The 21,965-nt window shown below is 37.3% G+C and overlaps 1 protein-coding gene across 1 annotated transcript in view; it reads left to right on the top strand.

Moving 5' to 3' along the window:
* Nucleotides 1-3,334: 3,334 nt before the first annotated feature.
* The window catches only part of LOC135219042 (U4/U6.U5 tri-snRNP-associated protein 1-like), a gene marked incomplete at its 5' end in the record, with an annotated part of 38,726 nt that continues 20,095 nt past the window's right edge, over nt 3,335-21,965 (top strand). Inside the window, 3 exons of the mRNA XM_064255474.1 lie at nt 3,335-3,601; nt 9,819-9,952; nt 14,153-14,264. Of these exons, the coding sequence (XP_064111544.1) occupies nt 3,335-3,601; nt 9,819-9,952; nt 14,153-14,264 (513 nt within the window). The remainder of the gene's footprint in view (nt 3,602-9,818; nt 9,953-14,152; nt 14,265-21,965) is intronic.

Below are 21,965 nucleotides of genomic sequence, written 5' to 3'. Positions count from 1 at the left end.
ACTAAAATTGAGAAGAGATGGGGGAAGCACAGAGGGTGGAGGGACCAGTGAGGGAGATACAGGATACAGAAGTGAAGAGAGCATTAAGGAAAATGGAGAATGGTAAATCACCAGGTCCATCAGAGTTCCAAATTGAAATGCTCAAATTACTAGGTACAGAGGTTGAGAAAGGGACGCTGGATTTATTAAAAGCTAAATGTGAAAAGGAAGAAATACCAAGGGAGGGAGGAGAGTCTAATGGTGTATACATACAAGCAGAAGGGAGATGTCATGGATTGTGGTAACTACAGGGGAATTAAACTAACAGAGCATGGATTGAAAGTTTTGAGAGAGTACTGGATGAGAGATCAAGAGATATTGTAAAGATCAGGAAACAGCAGTATGGATTCATGAGATGAAGAGGGACGGTGGATGCCATCTTCTTAGTAAGACAGCTACAGGAAAAGAGGCTAGAGGGAAACCAGGAGCTCTTTTGTACATTCATAGACCTACAGAAAGCATGGTCATGCAGGTGTTGAGTGATGCGATCAGGAGTGAAGAGCTGTGGGAATTATTGTATGCAGATGATCTGGTGATTACTGCTGAAAATGAGGAGGACCTACAGAGAAGGGTTGAAGAGGGGTGGCTTAAAGGCAAATGTAAATAAAACAGAGGTTTTGCTGAACAGTAGGGAAGATAGAAACAAAATAGTAATACAAGAAAGAAGAGGCTCCATTATAAAACAGACAGAAAAGTTTAAATTCTTAGGATCTACTTTAAGTCAAGAGGGAGGATGTGAGGCTGAAGTTGACAGTAGGATAAAAAGCTGCATGGGGGAAGGGAAGAGAGGGAGCTGGAGTGGTTTGTGATAAGAAAGTGCCAATCAAGCTAAAAGTCAAGATATATAACACAATGATAAGACCAGTGTTAATGTATGGAGCAGAAACATGGGCTGTAAGAAGATAAGTAAAGCTTGAGAGAACAGAGATGAGAATACTATATCAATTGTGACTCTCTTATCACCTCTGTAATCTTTACTAAGCTTGCCCTTCTTACTTCATTTTCCAATCTCTTAAGCAGTGATAAGAGAGTCACAATTGATATGGTATGGGCATGTGTTGAGGATGGATGACGAGGAGGGAGTGAAGAGGGTTGGAAGGAACCTGTTAGGGGAAGATGTGGAGAGAAGAGGTTTGGTGGAGGATGATGCCTTTGATAAAAGGCAGTGGAGAAGGCTCATCAGGCAATGCCCCTTAATGTAAGGATTACAGTGGAGAAGATTTGTGGGGGATGGGTACCCGTTAAAAAAATAAATAAATAAATAAAAATTAAAAATTCTTTTACCTGAGTATTTTAATAGTTTTATCACACAAAGTGCATTTAGTCCCAAAAATGATATGAAAATATTACAGTAATTTGTGAATATTTTTCAATGAAAAATATAGTGAATAGGCAAATTTTCTGCAAATAATGGGTATATATGGTCTGTAGAAAAATCTGCGGATAGGCAAGTCAGCGAATCGTGAGTCTGTGAATGGCAGGGTTTTAATGTACTTGTTAAGTTACTTATACAAAAATGGCATTTTCATAATAAAATAAAGTTTCAAATATACTTACCAAGTAATTACAGAATCAGAGCCTATGTACCTCCCCTCTTATGGACATAAGGGCACAAACAAAATTGAGCTTACCAGCCAAGCTGTTTCCTGAGTGCTCCGATAGTGGGGAGGGCCTGTCACCTATACAAAAACAATAGAAGCACTACTGCAAATTTTTTTTTAAAAGCTGCCTTGCAAATAGAAACAGCTGAGTGTAGGAAAGAAAAATCAATGGGATGCATGAATTCTCTCCATAAGGTATCAGTTTCTAAGTAACAATTTCTTTCATATAGAGATTTCCACTCTAGGATATGAAAGGGTGATGGTGATAATGATAGTGACGATAATGAAGTCTTAATATTCTTTATCCCCCAAAAGACTTCTTCTATCGATGGGTCATGATCAAGATTATGACGTAATCGAGGGATCATGTGAGCAACACCTGACTACGCAAAGTTAAGAGAGAGAAATTAATATTCGTAATCTATTGCTCGTTATTTTCATATTGATAGCCCTATCTTTAATTTTTTTTGGTAGCATTGTCTTCCCTTATATTTAAGCTAGAAACTGTATGAAACACAAGATGATAAATGATGAATGGACTGGAGTCTTATGTAAGGAATGAAAGAATATATTTTATAATAAGAATTTCATGCTTATTTCACTATAAATATTTTAGCATTAAGTTTACTGAAGTACATAATTCTTACCATTATAATCCTTAAATCATTGGCTTGAGGATGTTTAGTGATGAAATTCGGAAATACACCTTTTCTGCAGGTAAAACTGAGGTGTAATGAAAGTTATAATTTTTGAAAGAGAGGTCGGAACATACATCCTGCCTATGTGAACTTTCTCGAGAGACTGAGAGTTTCCAGCCTGTGATTGACTTATCAATAGCCAATCAGGAGTGTCATAAGGGGCAGGCCTAGACATCAGATGCACAGTTGATGTGAATCTATTATAGCTATGAGGATGTAAGTTTGTTGTGTCTGATATGGAGTCTGAATCCACTCCTCTCATCTTTACATAGTTTGGTTCCAAAGACTGTGTCCTTTGGACAGGTAAGTATCTATCCGAAGATATCATGGAGGACAGCCTGTGGAGTGATTAGTGTGCATGGTCTTTCCCACTGTCTCTGCCTCATGCTGCAGACAGCTTATGGTCATGATTTGATCTTGTCTTATCTTGTGTAGGTGAGTTATATAAGAGTATATATCCTGTTTGAGAGCTACAGTTAGTGGATGTGACTCCCTCTGTTTTTTCTAGAATAGAGAGAAGGACGGAGATTGGTAAAAATTGTAATTAGTGATTTTTAGCATAGTACTTTAAATGGTATTAACAAGTTCCACTAATTCTAATGTTTAGTTCTCTGGTTACTGCAAACTGTCTGTCAGTTGGACAATGCGTACCTTGAACTAATTAGTGAGTTTCTTTGTCAGACAACAGGTTTATATGCCTTATAGGAATAAAATGCAAATCTTCTTGTATATAATGCATTTTTCCTACTTACACAAACCTATTTTTGTAATGAATGCCCCACCTCTAACCAGCCCTTCCCTGCTTCCTCCCCATATTTGAAGGAAAAGAGATCACTTGGGGATTATCATGCATACCTGTAACTAACAAGCTTCCAGTCTTAATAATTGAACTAGCTTGCTCTTTGAGGATACTCTTGTGTAAGATGAAGACTTTTGGAAATTGCCATTCACTTTACAACATAAAATTGCAGTTTTTCTCAGGTTTCCATATAACCTTGTACAGTACCAGTTTTAAGTCTACAGAATATTTTTACATGTAATCATTGTAGATGTTCATCCCTATTCAATTTGTCTCTTTTAATCTTTTGTCAGGTTGAGAAGCTAAGGGAAAAGATTGCTGCTCAGAGAGAAAAGCGTCGTATAAAGGAGAAACTGAAGAAGGTCAAGACCCTTGCTGAATCTGATAGTGAAGAAGAGTCAGCATCTGCTTGGGTGAATAAGTCCCGTAAACTTAGTAAAGAAAAAGCTCTGGCTGAACAAAAGGTAAAGTTTTCAGTAACGAAATTTACAGTTGGTGAACAGGAAATTACCTTTCTGAATTTAGTAGTACAGCATAGCACTTGTAGTTCCAGCTAAGAAAGGCATAGAGTGAAAATATTTGATTCTTTAATTTTTGTAACAGCGTAATCTAATAAGAATTTACCAGTAATCTAATAAGAATTTACCACTGTTTTATCACAAACCTATCAATTGTGGCCTGGATGACCCCAGAAGTACATTCTTATGCCTTGTAGACATAAGAAGAATGAAAAGAGCTAAGAGTGGCCATTCACTCATACATACCTCCAGTCCATCAGTAGGTAATAACTAGACTTCTCATTTTTCATGTGCTGGTTACGTATGTTGCCAGTGCAGCAGCTATGACAATATGTATCCCCAGCTTTTGCATCTGCATTTTATATTTTGATTTAGCAATTTCAATATGTAAATCATTATTAGCCTTTTTGTCAATATTCTCTTTCAAAATGTTAGTTAATGACCAATTTCAATATGTATATCATTATTAGCTTTTTGTTTACATTATCTTTCAAAATGTTAGTTAATGACCACCATATCAAAAAAAAAGTAATAACCTCATTTACTAAAGATATGGTGTACCTTGCTTCCTTTTATAGTATCTTGACTTTTAATTTTGCATTGTGTATGTGAATTTTGCTCTTTTCTTGTTATATGGTATATAATTCAGTAACTATTGAATGACTTGGAGAGTATAGTTAGTGCTAAGAGGCGAGTTCTTCAGGTCACCCTCTTATTTGTTGTATGCAAAGTACTGATGTTAGCAATTATTTACTTATTTTGGGTTCTTATAATTGTATTTTATGTTTATCCATTTCTGTGGGAAAATAGTATGATAGTGTCAGCTGGGTTCCTCGGGGCACTGGAAGTTGTAATGCTTGGATGAGGACTATGAGATGTGGGGCTGGAGATTTGCAGTAGATAAAAGCACAGAAAAGACTTGAGTTGCAGAATGAGAGGTCCTTTACATTGGGATGATGATGGTAATGGGGGCCATGTCCAGTCATCATTGGGCATCTCTTCTGATGAGTAGCATACTGAACTTATGTCATAATAGGGGATCACCGTGTACAACTTCTCCTCTGTTGGAAATGCACGTTCCCTTGGCAGCTCAAGGACATTTCCTCTGTCTATAGTGCAATTCCTTTGACAGTGCACAAGTTGATGCTAGGATATTTAGAATGTATCTACATTGAATATATTATCATAGGATCTCCCGTTGGGTTATCCCATTATCTCCTCTGTCTACATGGAGAAGACCCATGTTAAGACCTCTTTGCTACATGGTTCAACAGGAAGCTAGAGGTCTACTGTTCATGGTCCCAGATCTTTTCGCTGGGGTGGAGGACTCCTTTCTGCATACTGGGAACAACCTGGGAGGTTACACGTCTTTTGTTCTGCCTGTTTTGTTATGTCCTAAACAGAGTAATGGGTTCCAAAGTCTTAGGATGACCATAGTAGCTCCTTATGGCCACAGAGTGGCCGAGAGAGATTCCACCTTAGCGCAATCTTCTCTGCCAGTCTTGTGTGGATGGATACCACTAATCAGTAGGATCTTTATCTCTTCATGTCTGGAGTCTGTCCAGTATCTCTTTTGAGCAAGAGATCTTTTGTGCGAAGCAGTGACTCCAATGTAAGGCTACTTCAGAGGATCTCCATCAGCTGTATGCAAGAAGAGCCATCATTGAAGGGATTTGTTTCTGTTCAGTAGATAAAGATCTTCTGGATCTTTTTCAGAACAGAGGAAATTCTTTCTGTTTATACTGGCCAGGTGATACAGAGCCGACTTGTGATCAGTTCATCTGAAAGATGTGGACATCACCTTGCCCTGGGAATTCTCTTATGTGGTTCAAGGGCTTTGAGCAGTCTTGTTCTCCTAGGAAACTCAGACCTCCTATATGGGACCTTACTCTGGCACTGAGTAGTTTCCTTCTGACTAAGGCTTCCTTGGAAGAGTTGTAGAGCTCCATGGTCAGGCATAGTATGTAAATTCACAAGGGGTTGGGGTCAGTAGTTTTATTTATGGCTAAGACCCAGAATTCCAAGGTTCAAGGTGACACATTTGCCTCCTTTTCTGTTCCTTATGGTATGGAGTTTATCAGCAACCTCCAAGATGCTTTGACCCGTCAAAGCACTGTGATGTTATCCGAAGGACTCTTCACCTAGAGTGTAAGTGTCATAGACTTTATGTTAACCCTTAAATGCCGAAGCGGTATTTTAAAAATTGTCTCCCGTATGCCGGCAGCGTTCGCGAGTGAGCGCCGAAGTGGAAAAAATTGTTTTCAAGATTAAGAGTTCATTTTTGCTCCTTTTTTTGTCATGGCCTGAAGTTTAGTATGCAACCATCAGAAATGGAAAAAAATATCATCACATATAAATATTGGGATATATGACAGCGCAAAAAAAAGATATATATAATTGTATACAAATCGCGCTGTGAGCAGAACGGTTAAAGCTAACGAGTTCATTTTTTTTTCTTCGATCATTTTGGTGGTATATAACACATTGTAAAACGATCAAGGCAACACAGAGAAAATATTATCACAAAATAATGCATGAATTCGTAATGCACGGACATAAAAATAAGATGTTTTTAAAAATTCACCATAAATCGAAATATTGTGCTAGAGACTTCCTGTTTGTTGCAAAAGGAAGGTAATTGATTGAATATTACTAGACTGTAAGTGTTGTAGCTTACAATTGCAGTTTTCGACCATTTTGGTCGAGTTAAATTTGACTGAAGGACAAATTTTTTCTATTTATCGTTATTTATATGAAAATATTTCAAAACTGATAAAAGCTACAACCATGGGTTGTTTTTTTGTTGTATTCTACATGAAATTGCGCACATTTTCATATATAAAACTTTATGTAACGGCTAATTTAAAATGGTGCAAACATTACGACAATCGGACGAAAGAATTTATGTTTTTTTCGGAAGACTTACCGCGCGTACCGCGCGGACTTAAGGAAAAAGTTTATTTCATAAATTCACCATAAATCGAAATATTGTGTTAGAGACTTCCAATTTGTTGTAAAATAAAGGTAAATATTTGAATATTACTAGAATGTAATAGTTTTAGCTTACAATTGCATTTTTTTACCATTTCGGTCGAGTCAAAGGTGACCGAAGGTTGAAATTTTGGCACTTATCATTATTTATATAAAAATATTTCAAAACTGATAAAAGCTACAACCATGGGTTGGTTATTGTTGTATTCTACATGAAATTGCACACATTTTCATATATAAAACTTTATGTAACGGCTAATTTAAAATGGTGCAAATATTACGACAATCGGACAAAAAAATGTCTGATTTTTTTTCAGAAGAGTTACCCTAGGACGTAAGGATTTTTTTTTTTTTTTCATAAATTCACCATAAATCGAAATATTGTGCTTGAGACTTCCAATTTGTTGCAAAATAAAGGTAAATGATTGAATATTACTAGAATGTAAGAGTTTTAGCTTACAATTGCGTTTTTTTACCATTTTGGTCGAGTCAAAGTTGACTGAAGGTTGAAATTTTGGCACCTATTGTTATTTATATGAAAATATTTCAAAACTGATAAAAGCTACAACCATGGGCTGTTTTTAGTTGTATTCTACATGAAATTGTGCACATTTCCATATATAAAACTTTATGTAACTGCTAATTTAAAATGGTGCAAACATTACGACAATCGGACGAAAATATTTATGATTTTTTCGGAAGAGTTACCGCGCGGACGTAGGGAGAAAGTTTTTTTCATAGATTCACCATAAATCGAAATATTGTGCTAGAGATTTCCAATTTGTTGCAAAATTAAGGTAAATGATTGAATATTACTAGAATACGTATAAGAGTTTTAGCTTACAATTGCGTTTTTCAACCATTTCGGTAGAGTCAAAGTTGACCGAAGGTTGAAATTTTGGCACTTATCGTTATTTATATGAAAATATTTCAAAACTGATAAAAGCTACAGCCATGAGTTGTTTGTTGTTGTATTCTACATGAAATTGCACACTTTTTCATATATAATACTTCATGTAACGGCTAATATGAAATGGTGCAAAAATTATGTCAAAGTGACGAAATAATTTCTGAGATGTGTCGCTGATGCCTTTTAGTGCCAGGAGAAGGAAATTTGTGCTTGCGCGCCTCGATGATGATTGTAAACAAAACAACACCTTGATCTGTGAGCTCCTTGCATCCCCCAAGGCGTGTGATTCAAAAGTTTTCTCCTAGTAGGCCTATAACTATTTTTCCGCAAATTTAAAAAAAACTTTTTTATATCGATGTATATACGTCCAATCGGCACCCAACAGACAATTTATATCGATGTTTAATACTCCCAATCGGTGTTAAAGGGTTAACATAAGCCAGGCCAAGAAAGAGTCCTAGAATAGTACCTTTTTTTGGACTACATGAGGTGATTAGGCAAGCCTGCTCATTGTCAAGTTCTGTCACCAATTCAGTGCATGCAGAACACATGACACTAAAGGAATGGCATTCAAGAACAACTTACCACTTCTCAGGATTCTGAATGCTGCTTCCTGACTACATCAAAACCACTTTCACGTTCTTCTACCTTAAGTTATGTTGCCCACAGATCCATGGACACTTTTTTTCCCTTGGATCCATTGGAGCCTGTTCAACAAGTGTAACTCATCCAGTGCCCCTGGTGGGACAGTTTGAATCTTGCCTAAGATAATTGTGTGGGGTAGGGAATGAGTGAGATGACTGGTCTGTTTTCTTTCCCTTTTCTCCTTTCTTCATACCTATGGGCAATTTGAAGAATAGACACATCATATGCTGGAACTGGCTTGATGCAGGTGAGCGTTGCAGCCATACTGTTACAGCACTTTTATGTTCCATACAACATACAAATCTACTTCTCAGTACCTTCAATTCCTTTCTCCAGCAAGGGAAGTGAGGAGTGGTGACAAACCCGTTTCTTATGGCTAACACGGTTTGTTGCTTGAACAGATATAGTAGTTCTTTTTTTCTTCTGTATATGCAATGAATCTGGACATGTGTCATTGTATTTAAACCCAGTGGACTGAGTGTTAGATATCCACTTATCTAATATCTCAAAGGCTTAGGTCCTATTTTTTAGAATTCTCATTTCTAAGGAAAATGATCAGGTGTGGTGAACCTCCAGTTGGTTCAGGATTCTCATCTCTCCCTCCAAGTGTGAGTCTATCCTGTTAAGACTGAGGGTTTGTTCCATGTATGAGCAAATGACAAATTTTTTATTAATTTGTATTTTTCATAGCTAACAAATCAGGTCTTAACACTTGACTGTCCACCTCCAGCTACTCCTCTTATGTTTCATCCTGAGTTGGAAGAAAGACTAATGTGTCACTGGATTCAAGCGTGGTCTCCGAGTCTCTTCCACCTCAACTGTGTATCAGATGTCAGATGCCACAGACTTCTTGCATTTGCAATTTTTGTATTGTTTTTAACTGGTTTCCAGCTTGCACCAGAAGATTTATCTTACTGTTAAGATCTCAGGTATGTTACCTATGTAAAATACAAATTAATTAAAAAAATTTCATTATTACCATATAGTATCAGTTGTAACGCCCTACTTCCTAGAATTGGTATCTGTAATGTTTTCTTGTCTTTGCAAAATATGTGTAACTGTTTCTAGTTATATTAGCAGTGCATGAATATTGGATTAATAATAAATTTGTTAAAAAATATTTACGCAACACGGGTATGGTTTGGAACGAGACAGTACAAGAGAGTATAAAAATTGTGAGAAAGTCACAGATATTTCTTTTAAATACTATCATTTAACACCAGTCATAAAATATTGGTTGCACTATACTGATGAAAAATTTGGATAATCTTTCTTTGCTGATACATTTATTTCAGTTTCCTTAAACTTCCAAGAATAGGTTAAAATAGACAAGCTAATAGTTGACGATTTTTAATGGTGTAACCATTTGACCAACTATTTTTATTATTGTTGGTATTTTTCCATGAGGATTGGAGATCAGTGTAACCTTTGATAGCTTTTGCTTGTGTCCTTGCTTGAAAATTGTCTCCATGGAAAGTTAATGATAGTGGAAAGTATGGATATTTTCAAGTCCTCTTTCATGCTTCGATGTACAATTTTACTCGTTTATTTCTACCTTAGATAAAGTCTTTCCTTGCATATGCCTTGAAATTAATATTCCTGTTTAATATATTCCAGAGTAAGATGTTGGAAGAATTAGATGCTCAATTTGGTATAGGAGCACTGGTAGAGCAAGACATGACTGAAGAAAAGATTAAAAAATACAGCCGAAAGGAACTTTCTGGGTTGCGTGTGGAACATGATGTTTCCAGGTACGTGAGAATGGTTTAGATGTACTTAACCCAACCCTTAAGTCAGGCAAACTTTGAGGTCGGCCAATTTACGAAAAAAATACATCAATGGAAAGAGAAAAATATGCAAATATACATCGTGAAAGAAAAAAAATTCTAAAAAATTTTCCCTACCTTCCACGAGAAGGTGAAAATGACTACAACCCCTTCTGGAGCCTCTTTTACAATACAATTGTAAATTTTATCAACTTATATATGTTTTTTCTAATAAATTATTTTATTTTATTTTGTAAAATTATTATTGCTGCTCAGTATCAAAACAGATAAGAAATAAAATCAGTAACAAATTCTTAGCATGTTTGTTGAAAAATATTCAAGTAAATTTACAAGGAATGAAGATTCAATAACTTTTGTTATTTTTACATGTTTTTTCTAATATTTCTTTGCACTTTTCTTTGAAAAATTACATTTACAACCAACATACTATAGTAAAAGACAAGAAAAAACCAACAGCAAACCTTGGTATATTCATGAGCAAATTTACAAAAAGATGTCATGTGAGACAGAAACATAATACAATTCTCTCTTGAAGTTAGAAACAGAACTAAAGTCCTGAGATGCGTGATTCTGGTTTTAGCAAGTGTAAAAGTTGCCATTAGTGAATTTATGGGCTATAGCAGTATTGGCACCTCTTTCCCGCCCAATTCTTTCCAAATCAATACTGCTTAGTATTGTTTATATACAGGATCAATCTGTTCATTAAGGGTATATTTGTATTAAGTTAATTTGACATCTTGAATAACGAACAACTGAACCAGTGAAAGATTTGATTGATTTATAATTTATTACTGTTGAGTAATTAAAGGTGTTTTTATTGGCTTGACTTGGGACTACTGTACATGGTACTATATATTCTTTTGCAGTTGCTTTTTGCAATGCATATCTCCTCTGAGTAACTATGAAATATTGTAAAAGTGTTTGCAGTGTTTTCAGATTCAGTATTGTTTTTGCTTAGAGTTATATGTTCTAATAATGTGTGTTCGGAATTTACAAAAAATGCAATTTGAAGTGAAGGAATAACGTAGAATGTGAAGAGAGAGAAATGAGCATTGTCCGTTCAAAGCGGAAAGTGCTGTCATCACTAGAGATAAGAGGAACAAGAGATCTCCGTTTTGTTTGGGGATCCTGTCAATCATACAACGTACATGACTTGTTTCGAACTTGTCCATCTTTGCCAAGAAACTGTGTTAAGATTCCATCATTTTCCATAAGGTTCTAGAACATTCTATATAAGAATATGTCGTCTATAGGAAGTAACGTCACTTAGTCTTTGCTTTCAATTTAAATAATTATTCTTTTTGTTTTAAGATACTTTTATTGTCTTAAACTGTGTGATAATAAATGTTATTTATAGCTGTAAATCCCAATTTCTCTCTATTTATAGTTTTAAAAGAGAATTATAAAGATTTAGCAAAGGAACTTTGGTACCAAAATGTTTCGAGGCAGTCGGGCATTAATGTCTTGCCCAGTTAACTACCATACAAGAGAGATTGTGTCACTCAGATTTGAAACCGGGTCGTAAGGAGATAACATCCTCTCTCCTTCTCTCCCTGCATGAGAGAATTGTGGTTTCACATTAACGTAAAGATTTTATACTTAATGGTCGATCACTCATAAATTTTAGATGTGGTATTTCTTAGATTAATTTAATATTGCTTAGTGCTTATTTGTGGAATCTGAACAGACCTCAAAAATGTGTAACAGGCGCCTTGTGTGTAAGTGTTTATTGGTGATTTTGAAAAAGGCCTTCTAAAATTGGCATATCAAGGTAAGAGTTTTTTTTTATTAAGTTCAGTGCACTAAACTTAAACATAAAAAGTACTTGAAATACTGAAAGTACTTTGGTTATTCCAAGGGAAATTTTTACCATTTTTTTGCATTTTGGTGTGTGCAATTTTTTTTATGTGCATTTATCCATTTTTCTTATTAAAGCATGTTTTTTTATATATATTCTGTGTGATTAATGCTCTCTTAGTGTTTTTGCGATTTTGGTATTTTCCACATTTTTATGTTTACATTTACAATTTTATTAAATTGAGTGTTTTCAGTAATTGATCATTACAAATTTAATTGAGTTCAGCACTTGTGAATTAATTTTCAGTTCCTTAGAATTATTTTCAATTTTTATTGTTGTTTAATACTTTGAATTTTACTTGAATAATTTAATTTCTAGTTTTTGGTGATAAATTAATTTTGATTTAATTTTACTTAATAATTAATTCAAGATTTGATTAAACTTTGTCCATGAGATTGTGAATTTCACTTACAAATTTTAAGTTTAATAATAAATTTTTGTATTCAAAATAAATTTTGAGTGTTTTCTTATTTTTCACCAATATATTTAATTTTGTTTAGGTAGAAAATATAGAATGGGAATTGAGCTGTTTTCCATGATTTAATTGAAGTGAGTTAGAACCGGGGAAATACTCAAACTTTCAGCTTTGTTGATGGAATGATGCCCTTTAATTAATTTAATTACATATAAGATTACCTCACACCTGTTTTAATGGACTTAGTCTGGTTTATAAGCTTTTAAGGGATCACTGTTGCCTTTAGAGTATTCGGTTGTATTTTATCTGTGATGAAGGTTCAGGTGTCTGGCTGTTGTGAGGTAACTATTTTATGATTGGTAAGTGTAGTAACCAGGTACTTGGCACTTCATCACAATATCTATAGCAGTTAAAATTAATTACATATTCATTCAACATAATATTGCAACCCTTGGTAATGTTCTTGATTCTTGGTTGTTTGATAGTTATTTTTCTTTGCTTTGCTTGCTGTTCCTCTCCCACCAAGCAGTCCAATTTCAGTGAGTTCCATTTGTAGACTTGAGAGTTTACCTTAGATCTCTTCTTGAAGAATGGATAAAAGCTGGATCTTTCAGGTCTTAATTATCATTCTTGGCCTTATTATATCTAGACTACACAAAAAGTGAGGTAAATGATTTATAGTCCAAGGCACTTCTGATGTTTTTTAGACTGAGAGTTCACTGTCAGGGGACATTCAAAAGACAGTGAATATGGGCAGAACTGAGTGATGGGTTTGTATGGAAAACTAATTTTGTTTTCTTAACCTCTTCATTACCGAAAGTTTGTTTGGAGGTAGGTGGGTACCACCATTCAAGTCTACTACACCGCACCGGGTGCATAAAGGTGGTATGCATAGTACCACCAAAACTCCTCTTTTCAGATAGGGACTTCCAATCATTCTGTAATTTCGGTTTGAAGAGTTTGGAGCAAAATAAACAGTATGACACGATGCCAGACGTATGATGAACCCAATAAGATATTATTACTGCTTATAGTAGTGTGTAGGTGACAGATGAACTGCTTCTCAACAAAAAATCACAAAACCAGACAAGTGTAAACATGTAATAACTTCTACCCAAGTATAAAACCAGTTGTATCATCATTTACTATATTTATTTATTTATTCAGTTATTAAATTTTACAAATAAAAGATATGAACACCAGATAAATGAAGGTAAAAATAAAGCCTTATAGTAACTTTATATATAAAAAACCAAACCAGAGAAAAAGCGAAAACGATTTTTTCTGAGGACAAGAAACTTGAAAAATTAGTTTAGATACCCCTGATGCCCCTAAAGTTGTTTTCTGTGATGAAACTAATCTTAGAAAACGTAGAAAATGACATCGACCAATTTTTGAAAGGTATACTATAAAATTTGCGATTTCCATATTTATTGGCGGGGCTTTCGCTTTTATTTTTGCTCTTTTTTTTTGTTATTACGTGCTTATTTACTGTTCTATTTTGATAATACTTTATGTGCATGTTCCAGGTGCGATATACCAACATTCTGTAAGACCGAATTTCTATTCAAGACTGTTGTTTTCTCACCGACCGCCAGTGTCCCTTGTACAAGGGACACTGAGTTTCACATTTTTTTTCATAAAATAATTTATTTTCCCTGTAGGATGATAAAACTAACAGAGAATATGCGTTATTATAGTGGTAATAATACCTGATAATTTCAATAGCCTGTCTTGATTAGTGTATTTTTGGCAAATATTTTTACGATCGGCACCCCTCCAAACTGGAGTCACTACCGAGAGATTCAGTTCGGCAGCGAAAGCAATGTTTACATTCTGCTCACCCACCCGGTAAAGAAGGGGTTAAAAATAAAGTTCTGTTTGTTTTCAGATTTGATGAAGGAAGAACAACTATTCTTACTCTAAAGGACAGCAATATTCTTGACAATGAAGAAGATACTTTGGTTAATGTCAACATAATTGATGATGAACGCGTTGAAAAGGTATGTGTTGGAAACTTTGTATTCATGCTATGACTGATGTAAGAAAAATTTTCATGCTTTCTGAATCATTGGTATTTTAAATTTAAATTATAAAAAATATGTAGATTTTTATTGGCACAGAATTCTGATAACTAGCTACAGTTGAAGGATTACCATTCTTTGTGTGGTGTAAATTACAAGAATTTTTAAAAAGTTAGTAACTATTATAATTAGTCTGCATTTTACCAAATTGTAGACCAGATGCTTTAGTTCCCTGTTGCAGTGAGAACATAAAAATGTCAGTCAGCCAGTGGTCCTTTATATCTGTGAGCATACCAACCAGTCAGAGCCATTTCCTTCACTCTTCATGTGTCTGGCCAGCTATTGCTCCATGCACTCATTTTATTCTTGAATTATTTATTAATCAGAATTTTCATCATTATATATTTTTTCTTCCTGATGTGTGTTTACATTCTGCATTCCCCCCCCCCCCCCCCCCCCTCCCCCAATGGTGTCCTTGGATGATAGAATAAAGTTTTCACAAGTACAATAAGTACTAATATTTCTGCATAAGCTAGATTACTGCTTTCTTCTCGCTATTTTTGGTACATGATAAGTTTGTATTAAAGTTGTTTCTAGTTTCTCTTGAGTTAGTGTGTGTTTCAGATATTAATATTGATTAATACTGTATTAGCAAGTTCAATAAAATTAAATGATATCCATAATAAAAATAATTCTCTCTATCTCTCTCTCTCTCACAGAGATGTATGTCTTTTGCATGATAAATAAATGATTTACTATTTTCAAATATTGATATTAATGTAAACAGCAATAATATAATTTCATTAAAGAAAATACTATAGCGAATTAGTAAGATTTATAAATTTAAAAAATTATGTAAGAATGAAGGAAATCCCAGTCTTCTCTCTCTAACTCCAGGTACTAAAACTTTCAAATATATTAAGTAATGTGACAGGAGGGTGAGGAGCTGTTGTGTTATCACCATTAAGTGTTCATGTAATTTTCTCTCTCTCTCTCTCACCGAGATGAAAGAATTTTTATGGTACTTGTATGTAATATGTTTATATATATATTCTGTCTGTCTGTCTGTCATTCAATCACGGCCAAACGGCTGGTCAGACGGGCATGAAACTTGGCAGGGTTATGGTGGGGACCCCCAAGATGGTTTGTAAAGGGGTTTCATCCAACCTACCCCTCTCCTTTGTAGGGGGTTGGGGTGAGAAGGGATTCCCTAAAACGGAGCTGTTTCTGGCCGTGAAACGAGGCTGGTTATTCCCGTAGACTTAGTTACTTTACAATTTTTCATACATAATTTTTGTACAACTTTCCCAGAGAAAGTCGCGAATATTTCAGCTCGGACACCATAGAAGATGAAAATTATCATCAATATCCGTATCATCAATATCCGCAAGATTTTTTGAATAACTTAAATCCATCGGGACTGCCAGTGCACAAAATAATGTTGAAGAAGTACTGCCCGGTAATGTTGCTTTGGAATTTTGATCCTGCCAATGGACATAATAAAAAGGAAACTGACAAGTTCCTACTTTCTACTCTTTTTTGGAAGACACAGGATCATAAGAGCATTTATCAGAGCCATAACGCACTGACATACAAGTTGCGTCATTGCAGTAACATAATGAAAAGAAAGATACTTTATTATTCGTATCACTGTGCAAAGTAATTGACAAAGAAAGGAACCAATCAAGATCCCTATTCCGTTAAATGAAAGTCACCGACGAGAGAGAGAGAGAGAGAGAGAGAGAGATAGAGAGAGAGAGAGAGAAGAGGAGGAAAGGGGAAAAAGGGGCCCCCCAGACAGACCCTTTCATGTAATCGCCTTATTTTAATATTGCTGAACAAATAGTACATATAAATTTTTCACTTCTGCACCCGTATTTGGTAAGTTTGCTAATAATAATTAATAATAATAATAATAATAATAATGATTAATAATAATAATAATAATGACAACAATAACAATCAACAATTAATAATTAATAATTAATAAATAATAAAAAATAATAAATAATAAATAATAATGGGTACCAACTCAAGAAAAGAGGCAACAGAATTAACCATCTGATGTTCATGGATGACATCAAGGTGTGTGGTAAGAGCATCAAGGAAATAGATACCCTAATCCAGACTGTAAGGATTGTATCTGGGGACATCAGGATGGAGTTTGGAATAGAAAATGTGCCTTAGTCAACATACAAAAGGGCAAAGTAACAAGGACTGAAGGGATAAAGCTACCAGATGGGAACATCATCAAACACATAGATGAGACAGGATACAAATACCTGGGAATAATGGAAGGAGGGGATATAAAACACCAAGAGATGAAGGACATGATCAGGAAAGAATATATGCAGAGACTCAAGGTGATACTCAAGTCAAAACTCAATGCCAGAAATATGATAAAAGCCATAAACACTTGGGCAGTGCCAGTAATCAGATACAGTGCAGGAATAGTGGAATGGACGAAGGCAGAACTTCGCAGCATAGACCAGAAAATGAGGAAATATATGACAATACACAAAGCACTACACCCAAGAGCAAATGCGGACAGACTATACATAACACAAAAGGAAGGAGGGAGGGGACTACTAAGCATAGAGGACTGCGTCAACATCAAGAACAGAGCACTGGGGCAATATCTGAAAACCAGTGAAGACGAGTGGCTAAAGAGTGCATGGGAAGAAGGACTGATAAAAGTAGATGAAGACCCAGAAATATACAGAGACAGGAAAATGACAAGCAGAACAGAGGAATGGCACAACAAACCAATGCATGGTCAATACATGAGACAGACTAAAGAACTAGCCAGCGATGACACGTGGCAATGGCTACTGAGGGGAGAGCTCAAGAAGGAAACTGAAGGAATGATAACAGCGGCACAAGATCAGGCCCTAAGAACCAGATATGTTCAAAGAAGGATAGATGGAAATAACATCTCTCCCACATGTAGGAAGTGCAATACAAAAAATGAAACCATAAACCACATAGCAAGCGAATGTCCGGCACTTGCACAGAACCAGTACAAAAAGAGGCATGATTCAGTTGCAAAAGCCCTCCACTGGAGCCTGTGCAAGAAACACCAGCTACATTGCAGTAATAAGTGCTACGAGCACCAACCTGAAGGAGTGATAGAAAACGATCAGGCAAAGATCCTCTGGGACTAGGGTATCGGAACAAATAGGGTGATACGTGCAAATAGACCAGACGTGACATTGATTGACAGAATCAAGAAGAAAGTATCACTCATTGATGTCGCAATACCATGGGACAGCAGAGTTGAAGAGAAAGAAAGGGAAAAAATGGATAAGTATCAAGACCTGAAAATAGAAATAAGAAGGATATGGGATATGCCAGTGGAAATTGTACCCATAATCATAGGAACACTAGGCACGATCCCAAGATCCCTGAAAAGGAATCTGGAAAAACTAGAGGCTGAAGTAGCTCCAGGACTCATACAGAAGAGTGTGATCCTAGAAACGTCGCACATAGTAAGAAAAGTTATGGACTCCAAAGGAGGCAGGATGCAACCCGGAACCCCACACTATAAATATCACCCAGTTAAATTGGAGGACTGTGCTAGACAAGAAAAAAAAAATTGTGGTAGTATTTTAAAGAGATTAAAATAACCTTTCCATTTCACTTGCCTGAGGATGAGAGAATTTTTATGGTAGATGTATGTGTTATTATTTTTAAATAATAATAATAATAATAATAATATAACATTAATTTCACATAAGTGACTTACCGAACAGTTACATAGCTTATAGCTTCTTACCTACGGCAGTCGAAATTCAAATTGTTGGCGCCAGCGGCGTTGCTATCTTAAGTATAGGTGATACAAGACCCGCCCACATCCGGGAACCCTGGGTACTGCTAGCCTTCTACCGTCAATTTTCGTTTCTGCCGCTCACGGGGTAACACCTGTGAGATTTTCGCTGCAGTCTCCTGCGTCGCCATTTTGGATTTTGGTTTTGGGTTGGTGATGTACAAGTTTTTGGTTTTTTCTTGCCAGTTAGCTATCTCTATTCAGTTTTTCGTCATTATTGCTAATTATGTCAGATTCTAGTTCATCTGCTGTAAGGTTTTGCAGCGCTGGCTGCAAAACAAGATTAGCTAAGTTATGTCACGATCCGCACTCTAAGTGCACTAAATGCAGAGGACAAAATTGTAATGGTATGGATGTGACATGTGATGAATGTAAAGAATTGGAAGGCGGTTAGATCGCATGCTGAGAAAATGGAGAAAGATAGGAAGAGGAAGGCAGCTCTTAGGGCTAGTAGTAAGAATAGGTTAGAAACTACTCCTGTTCCTTCGGAGACAAATAAGTCTTCTCTTGCCTCTCCTTTATTAGAGAATATTTCTCCAATTAATAGTCCTCCTAGCTTTCTCCTTTGATTACCCCTGTTCAAGTTGCCCATGTTTCCGAACCCAACACCATTGCCTTGCTGAGTCAAAGATGGATAAAAAGTTCGAAGTGTTTAGCTGAATCAGTTATGAAGTTAGGAATGTCTTTTAAAGCTTTCGTAGATAGTACAGTGAAATCTAGTGCAGTGCAAAGTGTTAATGTTGCGCCTGAGGAGGCGGTTGTCCGTTCCCCCTCGACTCCCAGACGAAGGTCACTGTCCTCGCTCCCCCGCAACCGGGAGAAGACATACCGGAGGTCGGAAGGAGTCTGGGGGGGGAAATTTTGCCCACGGTCAGCCGTCAACTCCGACGACTCGCGGGTGTCGTCCAAAAAGATGTGAAAGGTGTTAGTGTTTGTGATTCTCGTCTGTCTTCTGATTCGGAAGTGCAATCGCCAGTGCGCAAAAGGCGAAGTGATTTGGTGTCTCGACCGTTAAAAAGACATTCGATTCTGGCGGGTGATTCGTCACCGACTCTGTTAAGAAGTCTAAGAGGCATTGGAGTCCTCAACCTTCGTGTAGTTTTGCTCCGGATGTGATATTTAGTGAATCTCCTCCGCAGTCGCATTTTTCGGCTAAAAGCAATGGCTCTCGGACTAAACTTCGTGATAATTCACGATCGCTCGACTCTCCCAAGCGAGTCTCGGTCGCAGTTTCGGCTCGGTCGCCTCGTTCGACTCCGTATTACTGTCCAGAGAAGCGTATTCGCTCGTCTTTGTTCGACTCCCCTCGCCGTGAGTCGATAGGAATTTCGACTGGTTGTTCGCCTGTGTCGACTCGTGGTGTGGAGACTTCACCTGTTAGAAAGAATCGTCTTCGACTGAAAGACCATCGACTTCTACAGTGTTAGACGATTCTACCTTAGCTCCATTTAAGAAGCATTTCCAGGATCTTATGAGTTTGTTGAAATCCTCCACCGGGGTAGAACATAAGCCTGATTTCGACTCTGCTTCCGTGCAGTCTGAAGAGGAAGCTTTGGATCAAGATGACAAGGATTCGTCGGCTTATTCGAGTCTTCTTAAATTTTTCCTGTCCACTTATCCAGATTACTTTGAACCTGCTTCTCCGTCTTCACCGCCTTCAATGTTCGTTAAAGATAGGAAGACAGCGTATTCGTGTCTACCTAAACTGGTTCTTTCTCAGTCCTCGAAGCAGGCCCTCAAGGAGTCAACGGAGTGGCTTTCTAAGAAGAGGGAAACAGGTAAGGCTTCGTTTGCTTTCCCACCTTCTAAGCTTCAGAGTAAAGCGTATCGTTTCTACGCAACTGGAGAAGTTCCTTCTTTGGGAGTGTCTGCCTTCTCCCAGGGAGACTTCTCGGGTTTAGTGGACTCACACGAAGAGCAGCTTTTTCGTCAGCTAAATTTTGTTTTCTTCTTCAGAGCTGGACCATTTGGTGAAGAATATTTTTTAAAGTATTTAGTATTTAGTTTTTTGGACTGGACTATTGCCTCTTTAGCTCGCAAGATTGAAGACTGTCAGTCTTTAGAAGAAGATTTTGCCACAGACTGGTTAGGAGTTCTGTCCTGTGCGGATAAGGCTGTTAGAGATGGTTCAGGAGAATTAGCAGCCCTTTTCACAATGGGAGTGATGAAGAAGAGAGAAAGGTGGTGTTCTTTCGTGTCTAAAGGAGTCACTAATAACCAGAAGTCGGCTCTCATGTTTGCTCCTCTCTGTAAATCTCATCTTTTCCCTGAAGAACCATTCAACAAATTCTGTCGGATTTAGAAAAGAAAATCTACTAATGATCTCCTTCTTCAGTCTTCCAGATGTCCGAAAGAGCCTACTCCGACAGGAGCTAAGTCTTCTCCTCTTCAGAAGCATCCCTTTCGAGGAATAAACCTAAGTGGCAACGACCCAGGACTAATTTGCGTCCACAGTACAAGTCCTCAAAGAAACCTCCCCCCAAACCTTCGGACAAGTGAGAAGCCATTCCTTCACGTGCAAGTAGGGGCGAAGACTCCATCTTTTTTGGGAAGAATGGAGTCGAAGAGGTGCAGAGCAATGGGTAGTTCAAGTTCTTCGAGAGGGATACTCGATTCCTTTGTTTTAGCTCCTCCTCTCTCCGATACACCAATCAGCTTAACAGCATATTCTCCAGGATCAGAGAGAGCTTTGGCTTTAGCAGCAGAGGTCAATGCACTCATCAAGAAGGGAGCAATAGAGGAAGTCCTCGACAGTTCTCAGGGATTCTACAACAGACTCTTTGTAGTTCCCAAAGCCTCGGGAGGTTGGAGGCCAGTGCTAGATGTAAGCGCATTGAACCTTTTTGTGCTGAAGACAAAGTTCAATATGGAAACAAATCATTCTGTGATGTCGGCACTTCGCCCAGGCGATTGGATGGTGTCCCTGGACATGAAGGACGCCTACTTTCATGTCCCGATTCACCAGAGTTCAAAGAAGTTCCTGAGATTTGTGTTTCGAAGGGAGGACGTATCAATTCAGAGCCCTTTGTTTCGGCCTTTCGACGGCCCCTCAAGTATTTACTCGTGTTCTTGCTCCATTGGGGAAATGGGCTGCATATGTTGGGCATAAACAAATGCAGCATTTTACCTGGACGACTGGCTTCTCAGATCGGGTTCGAGGACACAGTGCGTGAAGGATTTACGGAAGACACTGTCATTAGCGAGTCAATTGTGAATTCTCCATCAACCTGGAGAAGTCTCAATTAGTGCCGTCCAGAAGATCCCCTATTTGGGGATGATTCTGGACTCTCAGACTTTTCGGGTTTTTCTGTCCCCGAAAAGAATAGAATCTTGCCTCAAAAAAGTGAGCCAATTCCTGAACCATCAGTCCTCCTTCGCCTTGGAATGGATGAGTCTTCTAGGGACGTTATCATCAGTAGAGACGTTTGTAAAATTGGGTCGTCTTCACATGAGATCTCTTCAGTTTTTTATCTCAAAGCGAGTTGGTGTCGGAAGTCTCAACCAGACACGTATTCGTTCCCAGTGTCGAAGAGATCAAGAACGACTTGAGATGGTGGATGTCGAGGGAAAGATTGCAAGAGGGTCCTCTCCCTGACATTAAGGAACCCAGACGTAGAATTATACTCCGACGCATCGGACAGAGGTTGGGGAGCTCTCCTAGGGACCAAAAAGATCTCAGGATTATGGTCAGAGAAAGAGAGGTTGAATCACATCAACATGAAGGAGTTGAAGGCGATTCTTTTTTGGTTTGGTCTGCAAGCATTCGCTCCTTTGGTCGTTGGGAAAGAGAGTGGCAGTATACTCCGACAACACCACCGCTCTATCTTATATCAGGAATCAGGGAGGAACCCATT

Source organism: Macrobrachium nipponense, chromosome 1 (assembly GCF_015104395.2).
Source record: "Macrobrachium nipponense isolate FS-2020 chromosome 1, ASM1510439v2, whole genome shotgun sequence".
NCBI classification, from domain to species: Eukaryota; Metazoa; Arthropoda; class Malacostraca; order Decapoda; family Palaemonidae; genus Macrobrachium; species Macrobrachium nipponense.
Note: the sequence above shows the minus strand (reverse complement) of the source record. Positions and strands in the feature narration are given on the sequence as shown.